Source organism: Myxocyprinus asiaticus, chromosome 40, assembly GCF_019703515.2.
Source record: "Myxocyprinus asiaticus isolate MX2 ecotype Aquarium Trade chromosome 40, UBuf_Myxa_2, whole genome shotgun sequence".
Lineage (NCBI taxonomy): Eukaryota > Metazoa > Chordata > Actinopteri > Cypriniformes > Catostomidae > Myxocyprinus > Myxocyprinus asiaticus.
In genome coordinates this window covers 31,974,071-31,999,198 of record NC_059383.1, presented here as the reverse complement: position 1 = coordinate 31,999,198, position 25,128 = coordinate 31,974,071, and the positions used below count along the sequence as shown (strand labels likewise).

The 25,128-nt window shown below is 36.3% G+C and overlaps 2 protein-coding genes across 2 annotated transcripts; both read right to left on the bottom strand.

The window, feature by feature from the left end:
• Positions 1-687: 687 nt before the first annotated feature.
• LOC127431145 (myogenesis-regulating glycosidase-like) lies at positions 688-12,358 on the bottom strand. Its single transcript, XM_051681424.1, has 3 exons — positions 12,283-12,358; positions 8,447-8,949; positions 688-7,607 (listed from the first exon to the last, which is right to left on the bottom strand). Exons 2-3 carry the CDS (start codon positions 8,707-8,709, stop codon positions 5,813-5,815), a joined length of 2,058 nt encoding a protein of 685 aa, XP_051537384.1. The 5' UTR covers positions 8,710-8,949; positions 12,283-12,358; the 3' UTR covers positions 688-5,812.
• Positions 12,359-14,237: 1,879 nt separating this feature from the next.
• LOC127431193 (uncharacterized) lies at positions 14,238-16,715 on the bottom strand. The gene is made up of 4 exons (XM_051681507.1): positions 16,598-16,715; positions 15,094-15,253; positions 14,583-14,717; positions 14,238-14,349 (listed from the first exon to the last, which is right to left on the bottom strand). The coding sequence occupies exons 1-4, from the start codon at positions 16,704-16,706 to the stop codon at positions 14,256-14,258; spliced, it is 498 nt and encodes a 165-aa protein (XP_051537467.1). The 5' UTR covers positions 16,707-16,715; the 3' UTR covers positions 14,238-14,255.
• Between the last annotated feature and the right edge of the window lie 8,413 nt (positions 16,716-25,128).

The following is a 25,128-nucleotide window of genomic DNA, read 5'->3' as shown; positions in this document are numbered from 1 at the left end:
TCTAATTACTGACTAGATAAGTGGCATTTGAGGCTGTTTAACACAAGACAAGCAATTGTTTCCAATAAACACAAACCTATGCTCATTCTAATACTAATGTGACAAGTTGCTGCGCTGCTTGACAACCAAAAACAACCTACAGTTATGCTGTTAACTATAATAAATTATTGGTGGAAGAATTAATTTATTGAACACTGGTGTCTTTATCATATTGCTGTTGTCGCCATTTTACAAGCAAGCCACCCTTAGAGTGATTTTACCACAGTAAAACAAATTGTAGATGCTCTAGCTTCACTTCAAGCCTAAGAACAACCTTTACCCCTTGTAAAATTACTGTAAAGCACTGCCTCTGGTTTATTGCTTTAATCAACTTTTTCATTTACTTTCCACAAATCAGTAGCATGATAGAAATCAATACTGAACTACACAAATGTCTGAGGTTGGCCGACCCAACTGCATAAAACAAATAAAACTCAACTAATAACCACAGGAAACATGAGCCAAAATTGCAACGCATATCAGTGCCAAAATTCATGTGCTGCTGAAGTCCAGAAACTCTATCAAACAAGAAAATAGGGAATTAAATAGCGAGTAGGTGGCCTCATTCGACGACTGAAGAGACAGTCTATCACTAATGTGGGGTGGTGCAATTATTGCTGTGGAAAAAGCAGAATTAATAACTCATAATTCTTGAGAGGTCAAAAGTTTAATGGTACCATTTTTCCTTAGATATCAGACTAATTACACTTTGTGAGTGAAAAAAGGTGAAATAAAGTACAGGATTTCTTGTGCCATGCTAACGCTTCACAGGTTAGGGAGAACTTGAAAAAGCAGGTGAGCACTGCCCTCCTGTGGTGCTCTGTAGAACAAAATATTTTTATGAGAATCAGTCAAATAAATAACTTTTAATACAAACTCTTTGGCATTGTTGAATGAATTTCACAAAACCTGTCAAGAACATGGCCAGGTCATTTTTTGACCCAAAATCAAATATAATAAAACTTATATATATATATACTGTATATAAGAAAATGAAGGCTATTTATGGCCATTAAAGGGATAGCTCGCCCAAAAAAGAAAACTCTGACATCATTTACTCACCCTCATGTTGCTCCAAAGAATGTAAGCCTTACTCACTATTCACTTTCATTGCACCTTTTTTCCATTAAATGAAAGTAAATGATGACTGAGGCTAACATTCTGCTTCTCTCTTTTTGTGTTCCACAGATTAAATACATTTGTTTTGAAACCATGTGGGGGGGGGGGGGGGGTGAACTGTACCTTTAATTTAGCATTTTTTTTTTTTTTGGTCATAAAATGTAATGGTAATGCATTCTACCCGTAAATAGGCTTCTTTTTCTTTATGCAAAATATTATTTTATTTTTTTCTTTAGATTAAGGGGTGAAATATGACCTGGATATGTTCTTGACAAGTTTTGTGAGATTCACCCAACTGTATTTAGCAAACACGCAAAACAAAATGTTAAAAATTTCAAATACTGTCAAGTACTTTTTTTTTTACACAGATGCCTGAAATCGCACAAGCTGCATCCAAAGTACTGGTTTAACCAAATAACAAAATGTAAGACAGAATGGACAATAAATACTTTCTTTACCATTTGTTTTTAAATAAACAGATGTATTAGTCATCGACATTTTGTATAACAACAGAACTTTTAAAACACAGCTGACGGTAGAGAACATTTCAAAAATTAAACCAACACAAAGAGTCACAATTAATATGAGCTAAAAAGGCAGCATATATATATATATATATATATATATATATATATCAGAATCAGAATGAGCTTTATTGCCAAGTATGCTTACACATACAAGGAATCTGTCTTGGTGACAGAAGCTTCCAGTGCACAGACAATGCGACAAGACAGAGATAATAAAAAAAAATATAAAACAGAAATAGAATAAAAATAAAAAGTGAATAGAAAATATAAGTATATATAGAAATACACAATAAGACAATATATATATATATATATATATATATATATATATATATATATATATATATATATATATATATATATATATATATATATATATATATACAGTACTGTGCAAATGTTTTTGGCACATAAGATGTTTCACAAAAACATTTGTCTTAAGATGGTTATTTACATCTTCAGCTTTATTGTGTCAATAGGAAAAATACATTTTAGACTCCCAAACATTACTTTTGCAAATAGAAAAGATTAGAATAGAAGAACAGGGTGGCATGTCCCCCACAAAGCCCCCCACTGAACATTGTGTCAGTCTGGGATTACATGAAGAGACAGAAGCAGTTAAGACAGCCTAAATAGACAGAAGAACTGTGGTGAATTCTCCAAGAAGCTTGGAACATCCTATCTGCCAACAACCAAGAAAACTGTGTCCAGGTGTTCCTAGGAGAATTGGGGCTGTTTTAAAGTCAAAGGTTGTCACCAAATATTGACGTAGCTTTTTATGTTTACTGGACTTTGTATGATGTTAATTGATAAATTAAATCTCTTTATGGCATTATTTTTGAAGACATCCTCACTATGCAACATTTTTCACAAGTGCCTAAAACTTTTGCACAGTACTGTATATACATATATATACATACATACATATACATTATATATATATATATATATATATATATATATATACACACACACACACACATACACTACAGGTCAAAAGTTTTGAAACACTTGACTGAAATGTTTCTCATGATCTTAAAAATCTTTTGATCTGAAGGCTTAAATGTTTGAAATTAGTTTTGTAGACAAAAATATAATTGTGCCACCATATTAATTTATTTCATTATAAAACTAACATTTAATAAAAAATAAAAACAAGTTTTTGATATTGAAGACTTGGACCAAATAATAAAGAAAAGCAGCCAATACGTGCCCAACATAGATGGGAACTCCTTCAGTACTGTTTAAAAAGCATCCCAGGGTGATACCTCAAGAAGTTGTTTGAGAAAATGTCAAGAGTACATGTCTGCAAATTCTAGGCAAAGGGTGACTACTTTGAAGATGCTAAAATATAACACAGTTTTGATTTATTTTGGATTTTGTTTAGTCACAACATAATTCCCATAGTTCCATTTATGTTATTCCATAGTTTTGATGACTTTACTATTATTATAAAATGTGAAGAAGAACAAAATTGTAATAAAGAATGAGTAAGTGTTTCAAAACTTTTGACCGGTAGTGTGTGTGTGTGTATATATAAAGACATTAAATTCCAGTCTGTTGAAAGCTGATGGTGGTTTTGCTCTGGTGAATTTCCAGAACTTCTAAAGTCTGACTGAGGCAACCAGGGGCCTTCACTGTCAGAGCCCTGTTAAAAAGATCTCCTCATAGTAAAATCCACAAGGACATGAAGTCTCTTGCATTCTTCCCAGTGCAGAAAATCACACCATACAAGAGAACACCTCACATGTCAGTCACTAAAATATCACAAGGCAACACTAATGTTTTCTGTTATTCAAAATGGTTATTTGAGGTACCAATGTTCTGAAAAGGCAGCCACCATGTGTCTTTGTACTCTGTAGCTGCTTTTAGATAAGACACATTGCTTGATAGATTCAGTCATTGTTATGGCAGAGTGGATGAGTGCACTTTTTGCAGTTGTGTGGGAAGAGCTAAAAATAAGCTTGAAAGTCGTTGATTAGAGAATGCTTGCAGTGAGTTTGCAGTGTGCGAGGCAATTACTGGCATGCTGGAAAAGCATTAAACAAACACAATAAACACAAAGGTGACCCTTGCGCCCCAAAAATATAATCTGATAAAGATTAACTGACCAAGCTTTTCCATCATTGCAAAACACACAAAAATTAGGGGGCATGTCCCAAAAACAAAATCAAAACAGTATACGATAAAAAGTTTTTACTTTAGGGAATGGTTTACCCAAAAATAAAAATTCTGTCATCATTAACTCACCCACATGTCATTCCAAAACCGCATGCTGTTATTTCTTAGAACAGAAAAGGAGTATTTTTTGAAGAATATTTAGGCATAATGGTATCACAGCTGTCGATATCCAAAAAAAACAACAAAAAAAAAAAAACACCACCTAATAGCACCACAAAAAGTATCAAAAGTAATCCATCCCATACGATTTTGTGTGAAGGTTTGCGTGAAGAACAGACTGAAAAATTTAAGTAATTATTCACTGATAATCTAGCCCTCTCTCGAAGTACACGTCTAGTCTGCATGTGCATCCAGAATTTATATGGCATGTGGTGTTCAGTTACTACAAACAGGAGAAAGGATGCAAATTCATCGGCAATGACGTTGACACCACATTTTTGAATCGAGACTGCTTAAAGATTCTACAAATATTTCTACTTTTATGTTCCCCTGAAAATAATAATAGTGTACTGTTTTTGAACACCATGAGTGAGTAAATAATTACAGAATTTTTATTTTTGGGAGAACTATTGCTTTAAAACAAATTAATGTGACAGGAAATATGAATCAATTATTAAATGTGGCAGTAGGAGTAATTCTTGAAAAAAGGCCTGTTGGTGATGTATTTGGCACTATATGACAACAGTACAGCAGTTGAATAAAAAAAGACTTTGTTATTTCCAATGCAGCTACAAGTAACTGAGCACACATTACTCCAACATGCAACTAATCTAATACATCTGTGTCAGCGCTTAAAAAACTGGAACAGGGCAGATTATGCTCAATTGTGCTGCATGCACTGCGTAACTTTGTATATATAGGAGGTGTAGCACTGCCATTTTTTGCAGAAAAAGCCATACAGTAACATAGTCTAAACATATACTTGCAAATGTTTACATACCATAAAAAAGTAGACTGCTTTGTGGAGAACATTTGAAATTCATTAAGTATGCCTGAAGTAAAAAGTACAGTAACGATAATTTTTAGATGAGAGAACATGAAAGGAATATTTCACCCAAAAATACAAATTCTGTCATTCCAAACCTGTATAACTTTCTGTAGAACACAAAAAGGTGAATTTTTGAAGAACACCCAAGCCATTCTTTTCTATACAAAGAATGAATGAATGTGGACTGGGCTTGTCAAGCTGCAAAATGTCAGAAAGCACAATAAAGTATTGTAAAAGTGTTTCATGTGACTTGTGCATTATTTTCCAATTGTTCTGAACTATACAATACTTTATAGTGAGGAACAGACTAAAATTTGGGTCATTACCCTTTTATGTTTTTTTTTTTTTCATTTGGCACATGACAGCCCCTATCCTCATTCACTTTCATTATAGAGCAGTTAGTAGTCAGATCACCTTTGTGTTCTATGGAAGAAAGTAACACAGGTTTAAAGCAACATGAGAAGAGTTAACAATGACAGAATTGTTTTTTGTTTTTTTTCCGGTGGACTATTCCTTTAAACTTACATTGTGCAAAATCACAGCCCTTACAATACATACATAACCTGTAACAACTGTATGGTTGGTTTATTTAGAGGCTTGTTCTATTCACATTTAGGATCGGATCAAAAACTATGGCATCTCGAAGACATTCACTGTTTAAGTACAAGGCACGGATTAATGCATGAGTGTCAGCCATGTAATGCATGTTTAACTGCTGTTATGACACAATAAAAAATAAAAGTAAAAAAGACACCTCCAAGGAACTTTTCCCAAAGATGAATTATAAATGTACAACAGGGAGCTTTGTAAACACAGACACATGTCCTGTTTTTACAGCCTGGATATGATGTGAAAAAAACATGTTAATTCCCTAAAACAACCCTAACAAAGTTATCAACAACTTCGCAAATGCTTTGAATAGAAGACATGCACTAACTCCAGATGGTATTCAGTAGTCTCATTGATCCCATTCAAAATATGCTATTTCATCAAGATCCACAGGATAATCAGTTAGATGTATTGGCTCTTTATTATCAAATCGTTCTCCTTTGTAACTTTTCCAGCGTCCGGCCGGTAAGTAAATATCTCTTTCTTGCTTGCCTGGCTCCAATACTGGTGCAACCATCAAGTCATCACCTATCAGAAACTGTGAGTCAACTCTATAAGCCGTTTCGTCGCTGATGGCGATCCACCATAATGGGCGAATTATGGGGTCTCCAGTGTCTAGAACTTCTCCAGCCAATTCTATAACCCTGGGAGCCACCAGTGTCGCATGTAGTTCAGTGAACCGTTGAGCGATAGCCACCACTTCATCATCATACTCCCATGGAGGAATAGAGAATTGCATGGAGGGCATGAAAGCAGACAGCTCCAACCAGCGAATATAGAGCTCACGGTCGGGTAGTTTGCCATTTCCATCAGTACGGTTGGGGTAAGCATTGCCTCCAATCATGTCTGGAAGGATGAACTGGTAGCCCAAGATACTTATGGTGAGGACGGTTGGGATCAGGGACTTTAGGCCAAGCTCATAACCCCACACGGAGTCCCGATCAATAAGACGGAAGAAACAGGAGATGTTCTGAGAACCATAGCCAGAGCGAAGCTCGGCACGCTCATTGAAAGGAATGGCCATTTCAGTGTACCGCCTTGTAAAGGTGCTTGGGTCAGGGAGGTGGGCTCGGGTTCGGAACTGCCAAGGCAAGTAGTTGGTCTCGCCTGCATCCAATTTAAATGAGGAAACACCATATTTGGAGCGTAAAGAGCGAAGCTGGGACATGAACCAATTCCGAGCTTCTGGGTTGGTGAAATCAAGAATTCCACCAATGCCGTTCCACCACTTTACCAGGGCAGGAAGCTGGCCTGTTGGCTCCATCACAAACAGGCCTTTCTGAACACATGGCCCAAAATTTGCAGAATCATAATTCACGAAGGGATGTGTCCACAGAGATACCAGGAAGCCATCTGCCTTGAGCTTCTGAAACATGGCAGAAGCGTTTGGGAATTTCTGTGCGTCCAACTCAAATTCCCCATATTGACTGGTATAGCGATCATCAAGTTCTAAGTGGCTGCAGTTAAAGCCATATTTATGTATATTCTCTGCATAACTCAAAAGCTTTTCCTGGTTGACGTCAGTCTTATGTAAAGCCCATGATGACCATATGGGGTGCTGGAACATTTCCTTAGCTGGCACTTTGTTGGGTTTGGGGAAGTATCTCCGAACCATCACCTTGTGAATGGAGGTCACATCTGGGCCCACACAGACTCGGTAGCTGAGCTCAGCATATGGTGGCCTTCCAGGTGCAGGTTTATATGGACTGTCCTGATATCGTGCCTGGAAGTACATAGTTTTCTCCGTGTCATTCCAGCCCAGGTGGAAGGGCACAGAGTCATTGATCTTAATGGCAGTGGCATTGGACGATAGCCAGTATCGCTCCAGGATGCCACCAAAGTCATGGCGATTGGAGTACACGTCGCTGGTGACAAAAGGTTTGGGTGCCTGCTGGCCTGAGATGGCAATAGGCCAATGCTGAATAGCAGTCTCAGCACCACCATACCAGTGCGATTCGTTGTAGGACATGGCATGTTCCACGGGCCGGTCAGACTCCAGCTCTTCCCAGCGCACACGATAACACATCACCGTCTCTTTCGGCTTCACCGTCATAATGAAGAAATTCACCTTACCGGCATATGAACGTGAGCAACGAAGGATCACTCCCTCCTTAGAGCAGGAGTCAAGATCAAGTGTGCCAGACCTGAAAACAGCATTCATAAACAGCGAAATGTTATAAAATATTGAGGACTTTAAAAAAGAAGAAAAAATATAAATTGTGTGAACCTCACAAAAACATGTACAGGTCACATATCATCCTAAAATCAAAAGAATAAAATAAGAAATTGTATTTTGCCAGTTTTTTTATTTCTTTATATTTTTTTCAAGAAAATAAAGCCTTTTTTGGAACCATTAAGATTTTTGAAAACTGTAACATTATTTTCTTGATAATGAAGTTCACTTTTCCACCAAATTATCCTTACCTCCCATTTTTTATCATATGTGATTTACATTAGTGTGTGATACAGTCATTTAAGTCATATACAACAGTATATTACAGTAAAAACAATGTAATACAATTCTTATTTAAAAATATTTTTTATTTAAATAAGCATAAAGGCAGTACAACAAATGCTACCATGATTATATATATATATATATATATATATATATATATATATATATATATATATATATATATATATATTTTTTTTTTTTTTTTTTTTTTTTTTTTTTTGCATAAAAGTAATGAGAATTAGATTTTTTTTGCATTATGGTAATAAGAACTGGGGGGAGGTAATGAAAATATATAGTCTTAGAAAAATCTTTGTGGATTTAAAAATAGGCTTAATTTTCTTTTTGCAAAATATAAATGTCATTCTTTTGATTTTGGGGTGAAATATGACCAGGACATGTTCTTGACAGATTTAATGAGATTTGCCCCATTACTGAATTACTGAGACACTGACAAAAACACATTTCCTTTATGTGATAAGGTTTTAAAGAGGTCAAAAGCATATAAGCAGCACCATTCACACTGACCTGAATCCCATCTTCAAGACAATTCCCCCAGCCTGGTTGCGGATGAGAAAGCCATCCTTATTCAAATCAAGTAATTCTGTCTTCAACAGGTCAGCTTTTCGTAGAGAGGCAATATAGTAACACCATGCTGTCACGGCCGCAATCACCAGAATCACACCAATAACTCCAGCCCCCATAAGAGGGCGACTGTCCTTGTTTATCTTCTTAAAGGGCACGCCATCAGTGATGGTTCCTCCTGCACCTCCTGGAACTACTTGATACATTCTGCGTCTTATTTATGATTTCACAAAAAGTTGTTTAGGTGACCGTTCATTGATAAAACTGATGCGAGGCTAAAATGTTGTATGTACAGATGACAACGTTGTAGTCTAGGTGATAAACTAAAGCTGAATTTAGCAAAACAACCAAAGTGGATTTGTTGCTAAACATTCAAAATAGAGTCTTGCATCCATTTTCCTTTTATAAGTGTAGAGTTTTCCTTCTGTTCATTATCCTTTATGAGCCTGGAGGGAAAGGAGTGTCAAAAAAAAAAAAAAAAAAGTGTCAATGTAAAGTTTGAAACAAAAAGTCCAAACAGAAATCTACTTGTCTTGCAAGAACTGCAATTCAAATTTAAGCATTAACCTGCTGAAGTGTACAAAAACAGTCTTTTTAGCTTTTGATATCGCCCTGAATTGGTGTGCTGGGAAGCAAAGGCATAAACAAAACCAGTTTATGCATGCTGCCAAGGTTTCTACTGGTGGCAGTGTGTGAATTGCCTGCTTCAGGAGACAACACAAGGGGCCCTGGGTTTGTAATGTACAACAGCACCTGCAAGACTTTGAGACTGGCACAGAACCACCAGACAAACTTGGTTTGAAATTTAAAGCACATTTCACTGTTTGCTATGAGAAAGGCCCAACAAGAATGAGCTGCATTTAAGACACCCCTCATTTTTTTTGTTTTTGATAGAAATGTGTCAAACCTATTGGTTCTGCAGATGAGGTTTATTTCCACTAGAAATAAATGTGATTTCACTAAGAACAGACACTAACAACAAAGTTCCTTTGAACTTTGAATCAAAGAAAATCTAAAGTAGGCCTAGTTTAAGTTATTTTATATAGGCTAATAGATCGTTCAGACTCTGGAAAAACCACATTTTAAGGAATTGTTAACCAAAAAAATGCAAATTCTCTCATCACTGCCATCCTAGATGTGACTTTTTTTTCTTCTGCTGAACAAAAACAAAGATTTTTAGAAGAATATCTCAGCTCTGTAGGTCCATACAATGCAAGTGAATGATGACCAAAACTTTGAAACTCCAAAAAGCATATAAAGGCAGCATAAAAGTAATCCATACGACTCCAGTGGTTTAGTCCATGTATTCTGAAGCAATCCAATCGGTTTCAGGTGAAATCAGACCACTTCTCACTAGTGTTGTCAAAAGTAATGGTACTACGGTACCAAGTCTATTCTAAAATAAAAAAGATGCCGTGATATCAGTGTTTCTGCAGTACTGGTAGTACCGAGCACAGACTTAATTTGGTACCCACGCGCTGTCTGACTGTTACACGACTGCTTTCAAATGCTCGCACGCTTATTTGAGCATGTCCTTTGTTACTCCTTTTACACTGAAATGGACAATTAATCAAATTAAAATCTTAATATGTCCTAGTTTTTTTTTTTTACTTTTTTTAACCGCGAAAGGCTGTAATCTTAGTCTGCATTCAACCTGCGTGCTTTACAGACATTGAGAATAATTCGCGTTGTATGAGAGATGACAAAGCAGAGCACTTATCCACTGTGAAGCATGCAGCACATGTAGACTATTTATTTATATAAATAAATCACAGAATTTGAGCTTTAGTGATCACACTGGGCCATGTAGCTAACTGTTTAAGTCAGAAGAAGTAGTGAAGCTTCCATCAAGACCACATGTCAAAATAAAAGCATGATTCAAAATAAAGCTTTGCGCCTGAAAATAAAGAAATTGCAACAGAAATATATTACAACTGTATAGTAAATGTAATATTCACTGTAGTAATATTAATAATAATAATAAATAATGATTAATGAATAATAATAAAAAAATAACTAAGCAATATATCACAAGCAAGAGTGCTGTTGTACTGTTTGTTAAAAATGCAATGGTATGTTGAAAAGTCACTGTTCTATTTTTTTACTTGTTAAAAGTTAATTAATTTGATTAGACACCATTTTGATGATGAAATTAAATTAAACTTTAAAACATGGAGTTCTAGAAAAATTATTTAAAAAAATGTAATATTATAAAATTATACAAAATAAAGCAGATTTCAGTAGGGCCCTGCTTAAAAACACTTAACCAAAGCATGCTTAATTGAGAAGTACTTGAAGGAAACATGCATATCTTTTAATTTATTATTTACATTGTAATTTAACTTTAAGCTGAAGAAGTGTTGAATAGCACATTACGATATTAGCATATTTTTGCTGTGTATCAATATTGGTATTGAGAACTGTGAAATTTCACTGGTATCTGTACCAACACTACTTCTCACTATACATCTTGATATCAGTCTCTTTGGCAATCATGATTTTATGCTCGATTACACTTCCTAGTGCCAACTAGCGCTCTGCACATGCGTCAAGCACTAGAAATTGTAATCGAGCTTCAAATCATGATGGTGCCTCGAGGCCCCAATGGCAACATCTACAGTGAAAAAGGAGTTTATTTTGGTCTGTTTTCACCCTAAACCGATTGGATCGTTTCAGAAGACCTGGATTAAACACTGGGGTCATATGGATTACTTCTATGCTGCCTTTTTGGAGCTTCAAAGTTTTGGTCACCATTCTTTTGCATTGTACGGACCTACAGAGCAGAGATATTCTTCTAAAAATCTGCATTTGTGCTCTGCAGATAAAGTCATACTCATCTGTGTTGGAATGAGGGTGAGTAAATGAGAGAACTTTCATTTTTGAGTGAACTATCCCTTTAAAGACGTTCAACTGTAAACTCATTTGAAAGTCGCTTTGGATAAAAGCGGCTGCTTAATGTAAATGTAAACAAGGTTAATAAACTATTACTTAGCGAAAGAAATTTCGTTTATTACAATTATTCACAATATAGCACGTCTTCTTGTGGCTTATTGCTTTAATCATGCACAGAGAATGACAGAAGAAGAAAATGTGATAACTGGATAGTAAAGGGGAACATTTATCCAGCGTAATTTGCCAAGCAAATTACAATAGTGAAATACTGTTCAGTTGTTATCTTGATAAGGCATTATATTTGAAGAGATAAAACACTCGTGTTACCTCACAGCACTTTAAGTAAACAAAATTATGCTGATTCAGGACATGTTCTTCAAACACTTTGTACCCTTTAATTACCATATAGAGACTCACAGAGCTCAAGTGAAGTGCACACATGCGCATTAAAAATAGGTCAGAGAGTATCAGCCTGTATGATGAGTGAACTTTAAAATAGCCACAGCACTGGAAAACAGACATCCAAGAGAGGCTGGAATGTTCCTCATTAGCTCAAGACACATCAGACTTAACACACAGAGATGGGTCAAAGTGTAGCACAAGTCTTGGGACATGCAGTAGTTAAGAGAAACAGTAACAAGTCTATTGCTGTCTAAGAGCAATTGGTCTAAAACCTCTCATTTTTAGAGGGAAAATAAAATATCCTTGGAAAAACAGTTTAGTGTGACACATGACGAGCCATATGTAGCAACAAGCCAGCCAGAGAGGTCTATCAGCCAAGGGGAAGACGGCTGTAAATACACGCAGAGTGTAACTGAGACTGACTGGGCACGAATGCGCAATATATATTCCTAAACGTTTTTAGTTACATGAGATAACATACTTACCAGCTCGTGTAGTTTTGTTTTCGTGTGCTGTTGAAATGCTCCCTAGAACAAATCAATACGGTGAACTCGGTGTCTTGTTATGGGAGGAGTTTGTGCGGGGACTCTCAACTCTGCGGCGGAGAAACTCTGCAGCAACTCTGGGAAATTGAGTTTTCCACAAATCATGTGTAGTCTGGAGTTTTTTTTTTTTTTGTTTGTTTGTTTGTTTGTTTTTTTTTTTGTTTTTGTTTTGTTTTTTTTTTGTCTACTTAATGTTCTTGGACACATATATTTCAGTGTTTTATCTACGGAACGATCCAAAAACACTTTAAAGGAATATTCCAGGTTCAGTACAAGTTAAGCTCAATCGACAGCATTTGTGGCATAATGTTGATTACCATAAACATTTATTTTGACTTGCCACACTTTTTCTTTAAAAGAAGCAAAAATTTGGGTTACAGTGAAGCACTTACAATGGAAGTGAAAAGGGGCACATTTTTGAACGTTAACTCACTTTTTCAAAAGCCACAAAACAAAAAATATGTGTGTAAACATGATTTTAGTGTGATAAAAATCGCTTACTGTGTAAAGTTAGATCCAGTTTTACAGCTTCGTTGCCATGATGATGTAATGTCAAAAAACCCTAAAATTACTGTAAAAATTACAATTCAAACAAATTTACAGCTCAGTTCTACAGAGTTTAACTGTAGAATAAATGTAATTGCTTTTATAAAATTATAAGCTTCACATTTCTGTCTTTAAACCCTCCAAAAATCGGCCACATTCAACTGTAACCTCGATTCTGAAGGAAAAGGAGGGATGAAACAAAAACAATTGCTTGTGGTAATAAACATTATGCCACCAATACTGTTGACTGAGCTTAACTTGTCTTGAACTCTGAATATTCATTTAAACTGCAGTACAGCCCATTGAAGAGACTGTATTCCTGTCAAAAATCAAAGATGGCGCTGCTGTGAATAAGGTCTAACTTTTCAACATTTTCACTAATCTAAAGAATGTACTTTTTTATATAATAGTAGTGCTTTATACAAAAGTCCCTTTCAAGGCAAACCAGTCCACACGGAGTTGGCGGCCATTTTTGGACAATCCCGGCAGCTAATTTATGGATACAAGCGGCATAAAGGGGCTTAAAAGTACAAAATCTTCAAAACAGTTGGTTTAAGATTAAAGAACATATTTCAAATTAAGTTAAATCTGACAACTGTGGTATAATAAAATGTGCTTCTTTTGCTCACATCATGATAATAATAAAAAAAAAAAAAAGAAAAAAAAAGAAGCTATTTTTCAAACTGGTTCAGCTCATGTGCATGCGCGTTCTCGAGCTGACTGACAGGCGATGTCTGTATTTAAAAGGTGACTGGCTATTTTACCTGTAAAGCGTGACCAGAGAATATTTAGCAGAGATGGGCCACTTTTATTAAAATAAATGGGAGCAATTGGAACGCTTTTATTGCTGATTTGAAATGTGTTCTTTGATCGTAATCTTGACCAACTGTTTTTGACATTTTGGTCTTTCCCCATTCAAGTAGATGGGAGCTGCACCTGCATGACTGGAAATAGCCTCCCGAGAGCGTTCCAAAGATGGTCGGCAGTGGACTGACTTGCTAGAAAGACTTTGGCAAGACTTGCTTTTCTAAATACACCATTCATTTTAATACAAGTGATCCGTCTTGGGCTAAACAGTTTTTGTTCATACCAAGTTTCTATGGTAACAAACTGTCATAATTTGGTGGAAGCATTGGTTATCATGGTACATTTTGGTAAAGGACAATAAAGAAACTTATGGGCACATCACTAAAATGCTGTTTTAATATTATTATGCACATTTTACAGCCAAAATACATTAAAGGCAGGATTTCACACCACATAACATACCTTAATAATCTGTTTTAAATACCATATAATAATAACTGCCTGATATTAAAAATAATTTAACAAAAAGTTAGAAAATAATTGTCTAAACACTGTGTTTATTAGTAGTGCTTTGCTTCTGACACAAACTCAGGGTGGATGATGTAGTGTCCAACTTTATAGGGCTTCACCACATGGAAACAACTGTGTCCTTCACTGCAAACCAAAACATATGGATTTCATTCAGCCATTCAGATCCATTAAAACAGAGTTGTGATGTTCATGCACAGACCTTGAGCTAAAATGCAACATTTGTGGCTATGCAGCATGATAAGATTACACTGAAGGCACTCTGAATCAAAACATCATGTTACCGTTATAAGCCCTATAATATGTCTATGCCGCCTGAAAGACTATATTATACAATCAATCTTTGGGGGGTAAAATACCTGCAGTCAGAAGTGGATTTTGAGCGTGATCTTCTGTGATTATGGGTAACCTGATGTTTGAGGGTTTTAAAAGATGGTATGATGTTCATCTGTTGGTTCCATGCAGATCTAATATGATCTTGGCTTGAGTACTTTCTGAGTACAAAGAAATTATGTGGGGATGAAATGGTAAAAAGCACAATATGATCTGTTCATACAGTAAATCTACAGTTTGATAGCCAGAGAAGGATATGGTAGGTTAATTTACAGGTATTCTATCAGAATGTGTTTGATTACATAAATCACTTTTAGATGCACTGCTGCAATAAGAGTTAAACTTGTATCTGATTAGAATTTGGGGGAAATGCACTTCAATATGTAGTGCATGCTTGTAGCAATGAAGGCTCTGCAAAATTTCAGTGCAGTTCGGGCTGCATCTAAGTGAGCTTTTCTAATCTGAAAAAATTGACAGGTTAAGACAAAAACATAAATATAATTCTCATCCATCTCAAACACAAAGTCAAAGTATTACCCAGGTGTGTATGTGACTGTTGCAGAAGGAAAGTCAGTTCTCTGTGGTTTAGGGAGCCAGCCAGCAGGTGGCAGTGTACAAACTGCAGAAGAGTCCTCAGGTGGTTTGGAGTCTCTCTGAGATGAGCTTAGCACTGGCTGTACATGTGCTGTCTGTACATCTTGATTCCAATAGAGAACAGAGAGAAAGCAAACAGTGATGCAGCACATGCGTAAATATTATGTATATAAATAGTCTGTTCCACTATGTTCCATTCAATTACATCTCCAACATTTCAGGTTCTGAATTATCCTAAATTGATGATATAAAACAAATGATATTTGGACACTTAAGTCGCACTTAAAGGAATATTCTGGGTTCAGTACAAGCTGAGCTCAATCGACAGCATTTGAGGAATAATATTGATTACCACAATAATTTATTTTCACTTGCCCCTCCTTTTCTTAAAAAAAAAAAAAAAAAAAAAGCAAAAATCTGGGTTACAGTGATGCATTTACAATGGAAGTGAATGGGGCCAATCCCTAAACGTTAAAATACTCACTGTTTCAAAAATATAGCCGCAAGACATAAACTATATGCATGTTATCATGATTATTGTGTGATAAAATCACTTATTAAACTTTTCTGTGTAAAGTTATAGCCAGTTTTACAGCTTTGTTGCCATGACGATGTAATGTCAACAAACCCTAAAACTACTGTAACAATTACAATTTAATCAACTTTACAGCTCAAATAATACATCAGTTTTAACAGAAGAATAAATGTAAGTGCTTTTATGAATTTTAAAATTAAATAAATAAACTTGCCCCATTCACTTCCATTGTAAGTGCCTCACTGTAACCTCAATTTTTGCTTCTTTTTTTTTAAAGGACTGACAGGTCTAAATTAATTTTCATGGTAATCAACTTTATGACACAAATGTTGTCGACTGAGCTTAACTTGAAAATGAATGGATTTCATTGCTTTGGATTACAAAATATCAGTGGCATACGAAGTGGCATCTGCCAACAAATTATTCTAAACATTTCCTCTGATTTCAAACTACACTTTTCTAGACTTTTTTGCTATCACTTTTAACGAACTGTCTCCAAGGTAATTTGATGTATGAAATCGGTTCCCCACAAGTTCACAAAGGTGTCATATCAATTTAACCACAGGTGTAGTATTATTTCATTACATTACTGAACATTTTCAACCAACATTTGACAACCAGCAAGTGTCGAAATATTATCTGTTGCTTAATCATTTGAAAACATTTGAGAAATGGTTTTCATGAAAGCTGTGCTCGTGCTATCTTTCTTTAAAGGAAATGTCACTTGATATGATATTTTGTTAGGCTATCTGATGCTGAATTACATTTTAAGTGTGGCTTAAGTGTTCGAACACATAACGGCCACCATAACGCCCTGTAATAATGCACAGATTGAGTTTGCACTGATTTGATCATAACAGAAATTACTTTTTAAGTCAACAGCAGCAGTAGTGGAACAGATTTCATTTGTACCTGGATACTGAACTGAAATATGTCTAACTGGAGGTAAAAAAGAGGTTGGCAGAGTCGTCGTCTGAAAGTGCTTCCGTGATCCGTATCCTGTCTGCAGCGCTCTTGGCATCAGGAAGTCCTGATTGGCAAAGGTATGCAAAAATAAGAAACCAACCCTTAGTGGCATTTAATAGCCTGCAACACTGACCCAGTGCAGTGCCAACATAGAGAAAGTTAATCCTAATGCCTGGTGCCCTAATCACTGTTAGTGGTTAGGAAACAATGTTGTTTTGAAGAATCAAGTGGCTACAGTCCTCTCTGGGCTGATGAATTGTTAATGATTTGTCAGACCAGTTAAAATCTAGTTCATTGAAGAATGGTGGCTGTCCTTTACAGTGTATTTTTTTACTCCAACATTTCCTTTTACCCTAATTATTTTGCTCAGACACAGCTATAACCATGTTTCTGTCACACACTAGCAAAAATATATTTATAATTAAAATGTTTAAGCTTAATACTCACAAAATGCATAACAAGTAAATAATGAATGGAACCATTATGGCTTTCAATTTATGAGACTATTACAAATTACTTATGAAATATGTTTCACTAATTTACGTGAAAAAAAAAAATTATTCACAATTTTCTTGTGGTTACAGGCTTACAGCTGAAGGTGAAAATTCAAATCACACATACACTCCAAAAATACTTAACTTATTTTTAAGATTTACAGATTTCGATGTCATAACAATTTTCCATCACATTGAAATGAAAGTTTATTATTTTTTTATTTTTTTTTATTACTCAATTCATACTGGAAATTTGTTATGAAATTAAAATGTGTAAATCTTAAAACTAGGCACCAAAAATTTTGAAAATATGAAAAATAAACCTTCAAAACATAAATTTCAAAGATGTATTATCTCAGTAACACTTTGCAGTAAGGTTCTACTTGTTAACATAATGCATTAGGTATCATGAACTTACAATGAACAATATATTTTAAAGCATTAATATTTGTTAATGTTCATAAAAATACAGTTGTTCATTGTCTGCATTAATTAATGTTAACATATACAAATTTTAATTGTAAAAATGTATTAGTACATGTTAAAATTAACTTTAACCTAGATTAATAAGTGCTGTAAAAGTACTGTTCAATGTTAGTTCATGTAAACTAACATACATTAGTTGACTAACGCTATCTTACTGTTAACCTTACTGTTAAGTGTTCCCAAAATAGCAAACTTATATTTTAGTATGTATAGAAACTTCACTGAGTTTTTGAGATATACAATAAATACATACACAACTACACACATCAATGTGGTAAACAAAAACTTCTGAAGGGTTTTAAACCCCCCTTGCAAAATGAAACCCATTTAAACAACCAAACTGCTCCATGATTAATGGTGGTCCAGTAAAGATGGCAATTGACAATGCATTAAAAAAGTTTAGGTTAAGTCCTGGCTCTTACCGGACGTGGGTGAGGGTTGTTCCTGCGATATGCAGAGGACGGTCTGGGCTGGGTAGTTACCCGAGCTGGGTAACTGAACTCCTCCGAGTAGGTGCTGCTGAAGTGTAGCTGAGGACCCATTTCCCCTGCTTACACCAAGAGTCTGTCTAGCTCACAGAATGTACTTGTAACCCATGAAACCCTAGTAGCCCGCCCCCTCCCTCTCTCTACCTTATACCCACTACCTCTCTATAGTTTGCTGTTTCAGTACCTCTGCTCTGGGTCTGTGTCCTGGTCCTTTTCTCAGTACTTTTATAGCTTCATGGATACAATTTGTTCCATTCAGCTCAATTACAGTATCTAATCCATTTATCACTCTGTCCTTTCGTTCCTCTGTCCTGGCTGTCATTGACAAGATTTGAGACCATACAGAAGGCCAAAGCAGGTACTCACACACCTTAATTGCTAAAATCTCATTTGAAATCTAATTGCACCTTCTAAGCAATCATGTCTGATTATTCTAGCATTAACACCATGTTTTGTACTACCACTCCAATGGGACAATCTGCATAGACAGCCATCCTTCATCAGGTTTGAGTCACCACAGGTTTCATTCCCCCCAGCCAGTGCCAGCAGCCAGCAATCAATTATTCAGCCTTTAGATCCTGTGTGACTTTTGTGGTCTCTACTCAGTGGGAGACTGACTGAGAGTTAAACTGGTAGGGTACAATGGGGCTAAAGGCTCCATGGGGTAAAATGCTCCATTGATTTTATTTTCTCCCAAAACACTAAATAGCAACAAACATCTGTTTGTCATTATACACTGGAAAATGTTCCTGTTCCATAAGATCTTTGCATGTGATGTTTAATGTTGCAAATTTATGTAGCTAATGAAAATCCCTGAAATTAACATATTTCTTTTGAGACAAAATACTTCTTTATCATTTTCTGTAATATCTTACAGTGTTTCGGTCAAAGACCTTCTTCAGGCATTCTATCAATTTCTTTAAAGATGTTACCAATACCATCATAATTTACCCGAGAAGTTTTGCCAGTGATGCTGGCAATGCACTCAACTGAACCAGAGAAGATTAATGGTGGTGGACATTCTACTGCCGGCGTGATCTGAATATTTTTTTACACTTAAGCTTCATTTCAAACCATTTTTACTGACCTCTTGGACTGTTTAACTGACAAAAGAACCTCAGATGACAGCAAATGCATGCGATGACATTAATTCCTCATTTTCTTTTTAGAACAAACATGCGAGTATTTGCTAAATATTTTACGATGTGAATGCATTCCATTTGAAAAAAATTAATAAATAACTTTTATTACTGTTCGCTTAGATGTTATAAACTTCCTATTCTCATTTACTAGCGAGTCTGAAGCTTTCCTTATATAGCTTTTTTATGGCCGTGGATTATGATAATTGTGAATGAACGTGCACACACCCCCTGTTTACGAATGTTTGGAATTCACTAACATACACACGTTTTACTAACAAATTTGGTGAGTACAAAGCGTTTGTGAATCTGGCGGAACATTTTATGGAAGGTCCATTTTACATGCAAATTACTCAGAATTTACTTAAATATTTATGAAAGTTTAATGAATGAGGCCCATGGTTTTTCTTAAGTGGGGTGAATAGATTTGTTATGAAAAATATTCAAAGTGGGCTCACATTGACTCATCCAATCATAATAGAGATTAGTTTGTTTATAGAATACTTGAGATGAAGCAGAGCTGGAACTACAAGCCTGCATTGACTGCACTGATTCGAGTGTTTCTGAAGCGGCAGCCACAGATCTGGACAAGCTCACAGATACTGTAACATCATATATCAGTTTCTGTGAGGATATGTGCATCCCAACTAGGACATTTTTATCATTCAATAATGATAAACCATGATTTACAGGAAAACACAGACAGCTTCATCATGCCAAAGAGGATTCTTACAGAAGTGGGGATAAAATATTGTACAACCAGGCCAGGAACACATTAACTAGAGAGATCAGAGTGGCTAAAAGAAGCTACTCTGAAAAGCTGAAAAAACAGTTTTCAGCACACCATCCTGCATCTGGGTGGAAAGGCCTGAAAAGCATCACCAAGTACAAGACACCTCCCCCTCGCTCAGTAGAGAGTAAACAAATGGCTAATGAACTGAATGTGTTTTACTGCAGGTTCGAAAAGCCCAGTCTCACACCCCTCTCCAGCTCTGCTCTTCACTTCACACACACACCAACACCTCCTGGAACCCCCCCTCCTTCCCCCTCCTGCTACTCAATCTGCACTTATGATCTGTGGGGAGGATGTGTGCCGGGTCTTTTGGAAACAAAATACTAGGAAAGCTTCAGTCCCAGACGGTGTTTCACCTACCTGTCTGAAAGTCTGCACTGACCATCTTCACACAGATCTTCAATAAATCACTTGAGCAGTGTGAAGCTCCCTGCGGCTTCAAACGCTCCACCATAATTCAGGTCCCCAAAAAACCCAAAATCACTTGTCACTTTCACATCTGTGGTCATGAAGTCATTTGAGAGACTGGTTTTGACCTACCTGAAGGACATCACTGGACCCCCTTCAGTTTGCTTACCGAGCAAACAGGTCTGTGGATGATGCTGACAATATGGGACTGCATTATATCCTGCAACACCTCGACAGACCTGGGACTTATGCAAGGATCCTATTTGTGGACTTCAGTTCAGCCTTCAGTACAATCAAGCATGATCTACTCTCAACCAAACTGACCCAACTCTCCATGCCCATCCCAATCTGTCGATGGATCACCAGCTTTCTGACAGATAGGCAGCAGCTAGTGAGACTGAGGAAACTCACATCCAGGACCCTCACTATTGGCACTGGTTCTCCTCAGGGATGCATTTTCTCTCCACTGCTCTTCTCCTTGTACACAAATGACTGCACTGCAAAGGACCCCACTGTCAATCTCCTGAAGTTTGCAGAGGACACTATGGTCATCGGCCTCATCCACGATGGTGACGAGTCTGCATACAGACAGGAGGTTGAACAGCTGGCTGTCTGGTGCGGCACAACAACCTTGAGCTGAACACGCTCAAAACAGTGGAGATGATAGTGGACTTCGGCTGTAAGAAGGAAACTACAATGGACAGTCAGGACTGCTGAGAGGATTATTGGTGTCCCCCTGCCCACCCTCCAAGACCTGTACATCTCCAGAGTGAGGAAATGTGCAGGTAGAATCACTCGGGATCCCACACACCCTACCCACTCCCTCTTTGAACTGTTGCCCTCTGGCCGGCGCTTCAGAGCACTCAGCGCCAGGACATCCAGGCACAAGAACAGTTTTTACCCTCAGGCCATTTTCCACATGAACAATTAAACTGCCTCAGGACTCCCCCATAGTGCAATAATGTAAATACATATCTCAAGTACATATGTAAATTCACTCATATTTAATTCAATAACTGTAGGTACCCCTACCTTGCACATTTATTACCACTTGCACATGTACATACGCCATTCTGTTATATGTCCTATTATTTGTATGTCTATTTATACTCTTACCTTGTTTTATATTCTGTGTCTCACTGTAATGTTCTGTGTGCACTTGTTTCTCCTATCACCAAAAAAATAAAAAATTCCTTGTGTACGTGAGGACACTTGGCAATAAAGCTCATTCTGATTCTTCTGATTCTGATGTAATAAAATGCCAAATGTGTTTGAAATTAACAGGAAATGGTTGACTTTTTTCTGAAGCATTTATTTTGAGTAAGCATCATCATCTTAATTTGTTAGTCAAGTAATTTTTATTTGTATAGCGCCTTTCACAACACACATTGTTTCAAAGCAGCTTTACAGAAAATCATACATTAACAGAAAATGAAACCATTATATCTATAAAGTCTTAGAGTCATCATTATGTAGTTTGATTAAATAGAATTATGAAATGTGTATACAAATATGTAATTAAATAATAATAGTATTTAGAAACCCACTGAGCAAGTCGAAGGTGACTGTGGCAAGGAACAGAAAACTCAATAATATGTTGGTTAATGGAGAAAAATAACCTTGGGAGAAACCAGGCTCACTGTGGGGGCCAGTTCCTCTCTGGCTATCAGCATGAAAATAATGCCAATATTAGTTATTTATGTGCAGTGCAAGTCATGGTTTAAAATGAGTAAACTAAGTACGCATTAAGGTCAGTGTTTAAACAAAGATTTTGTAAGAACTGTAAGATTAATGTCTAATGTCTTTGAAGTTCATCCTGGATTAACTGCAGAAGTTCATATAGATACATTGTCCTTTGTTAGTTGGCTGATTGTTACTCAAAAAAGAATCTTGCTGTCACAAAATGATTTGCATTAGTTGACAAATTGTGCCCTATAACTATTGCCCTGGTATTCCGTTATTATTTCTATTCACACATATTATGTTGCTCCATCAATTTTTAATAAAAATAAATACTTTTTTTTTTTACCTTGATATATTTTGAGACCAGAAAAAAAAGCTACATTTCCTTAAGGGGTGCCTTTAGTCCTGTTATACCCTACATCTTTTTTTAAGCAAGTCTGGATAAACACCAAAGAAATGCAGTAAACTTAAGACAAGGACAGAATAAATTGGTCAGAGGTGGAATATGGTGGATTGTCTTAATTTATGATTTCTTTTAGTAATTTCTTTAAGTTGAGTATACCCTGTTTCGCAGTGAATAAATGGTGCTGCATCCTTTAGGATACATTTTAGAATGCGTTTCATTCATCGAATAATGGTGAAGTGTTTTTTTTTTTTTTTCCAGACAGAATGATCACACTGTGAATTCAGCAACAGTAGGTCAAAAGTTTTGCTGCTGAAATCGGTATGGGCTTGCCTAAATTCAAATCACTGAAGTGTTATTGAACGCATGGGCACATGTGAGCTCCAGTCTCCGAGTAAAATGTCCACAGCATGCCGACAAAATAGAGTTGCGTTTTTAGTTGTAAATGATGTTGTCCAGTCATCAGAAAAGCATATTTTATAAACTATAATCTAGTACTCTCTAACCCAGGGATGCTCACACTTCTGTGGCATAAAATCTGCTTTTAACTACTTTCATAAGATTTTCATAATGCCATTATAGTAAGATCTACCATGTATTGTAGGCAGTGTTGTCACAATCCCAAAATTTTTGTAGTCTGTATCTATACCAAAACTAATACTAACTAATTTGGTAAACATTGTTTCAAGTAATCATTCAAGACAAGGAAAGAGTCAGTAATAAAATAAGTACTTAAAGTTTCAAACAATAAGTATTTAAGTAAACATTCAGAAATGGAAAAAAGTTATTCAATGTACCATAAAACTACATAGATTACAGGTCTTCACTGCATAATTACATAATACATTCTACCGAAAAGAAGGTTATTCATTTATATTCGCTGTCAGTAGTGCTTGAGGGAAATGTATTTGGTGTAACAAGTCAGAGTCGGACACAGAGTGAAGATCCATGTGCAGAGTTTTATAATAATTGTAGTCAAATAGGCAGATGTCAAAACCAGGTAAGCAATCCAGGCAAAGTAACAAAACAAGGATGGTAATCCAAGGGACAGGCAGTAATCAGTAACAGGCAGGCAGTAGATAATAATAACGCTCAGAAATGCAAGACAACAGGGTGAATTGGCAAGACTTCACAGAGAAGTGTGGTGAGAGCAGAGTTTATATACACAGGGAGTTGATTAGTGAATGAAGATCAGGTGTGAGAGTCAATGGCGGGAACAGGGGGATTCTGGGAAGTGTAGTCCGGGTGAGGTTAGTACTCAGGGGAAGGGGATCTTGTGGGAACAGATCAAGAGAATATGACATTTGGAACTGATGCAAAAATGTCTGATGCTGCTTATCAGTAATTCGGTAGCATATGGTTGCTTTCAGGGTACATGAACTTTCAAAAGCAACATGTCGATTTCTGTGTGATCATTGTAATTTCTGCAAAAATGACTGGCTGAGTTCCCTACTACCATACTATTCTTACTATTTCTGCCATAGACTAATATGGCAGAAGCAGTAAGAGTAATATGGGTAGTATGCCTTTCCGAACTCAGCTACTGTTTAAAACGGTTTTCAAACACTCCCCTCATCTTCATCATCATCATAGGTTGTACAAACAGATAATCCGACCCCAAATTCACACTATTGGTTTATCCAATGTTGCTGTGTCAGGCTGGTCAGGATGCTCAAACAAGTGCCACAGAGTTTACACCATACAAACAGCATATTAAGCTTGGATATCAGAACAGAAAATATTTTAACATCAAAAATTCATCTTTAAGGCATTAAAACATGAAATATGAGGTGACTATATGACACATTTAGGGTAATTGATTTGCTTATGTCATTGCAGTAGCTACAACATTGTAGATGATGGTAATGAATTACTTAATACTCTTATGAATTAAAGGACTTATCATTCATAAAAGAAAATCAATAATTTAACTTAGGATTTGACCCTGATCTGCAGTCACTCTCAGCACTACAAAATATTCTCCTTTGCTGAGCCAATGCAGGTAAATCAAAATGCAGTCACTGTCCTCTTGTGCACCAGACAGCTTTCAGGTTACTCAGATGGTTCCACAGTAAAAAATGGTCAATACATAATTTATGACCAGAAAATTATCTCAAGGGAGGTTTCTGTCCAGTTCCACCCATATTATGAGTAAATAATTACTTAAAAGAAAATGAACTATTTGAATTAGTGTAAAAAATAGCCCCACATTTTGAAGAAACATGGCAGAAACAGGTTTCTAGCAGGTATACAGCAGGTACAATGATGCTTCTTACCTTTTGGATGTTTGGTGCTTGCATAATACCACTAAACATACGTGACCCAGTGCCACATTTGACTGCCTTTGTGTGTACACCACAGATCTGCTCACTCTTACTTGGCATCAAGTTTCTTTTTAAGAGGTTTATGACTTATTAATGAGTTCCGCTCCTACTTAGGACATATCAAACTTCACGGGTAATGATCTAATTTAAACTCTATCTGTGTTCATTGACCAATGTGTAAACAAACAGTTGCATTCATATAGGATGATGAAAAAGGATTAAGAAAAACACTGTAGGCAATGGTAAGAGAGTGGTGATC

Coding starts and splice junctions, on each gene's coding strand:
- LOC127431145 (XM_051681424.1), bottom strand. CDS start 8,709: ATGTATCAAGTAGTTCCAGGAGGTGCAGGAGGAACCATCACTGATGGC. Junction 7,608..8,446: donor GTCTTGAAGATGGGATTCAG/GTCAGTGTGAAT, acceptor TGCTGTTTTCAG/GTCTGGCACACTTGATCTTG.
- LOC127431193 (XM_051681507.1), bottom strand. CDS start 16,706: ATGCCAAGAGCGCTGCAGACAGGATACGGATCACGGAAGCACTTTCAG. Junction 15,254..16,597: donor TATTTCAGTTCAGTATCCAG/GTACAAATGAAA, acceptor ATTGGAATCAAG/ATGTACAGACAGCACATGTA. Junction 14,350..14,582: donor AAATCCACTTCTGACTGCAG/GTATTTTACCCC, acceptor TTTGGTTTGCAG/TGAAGGACACAGTTGTTTCC.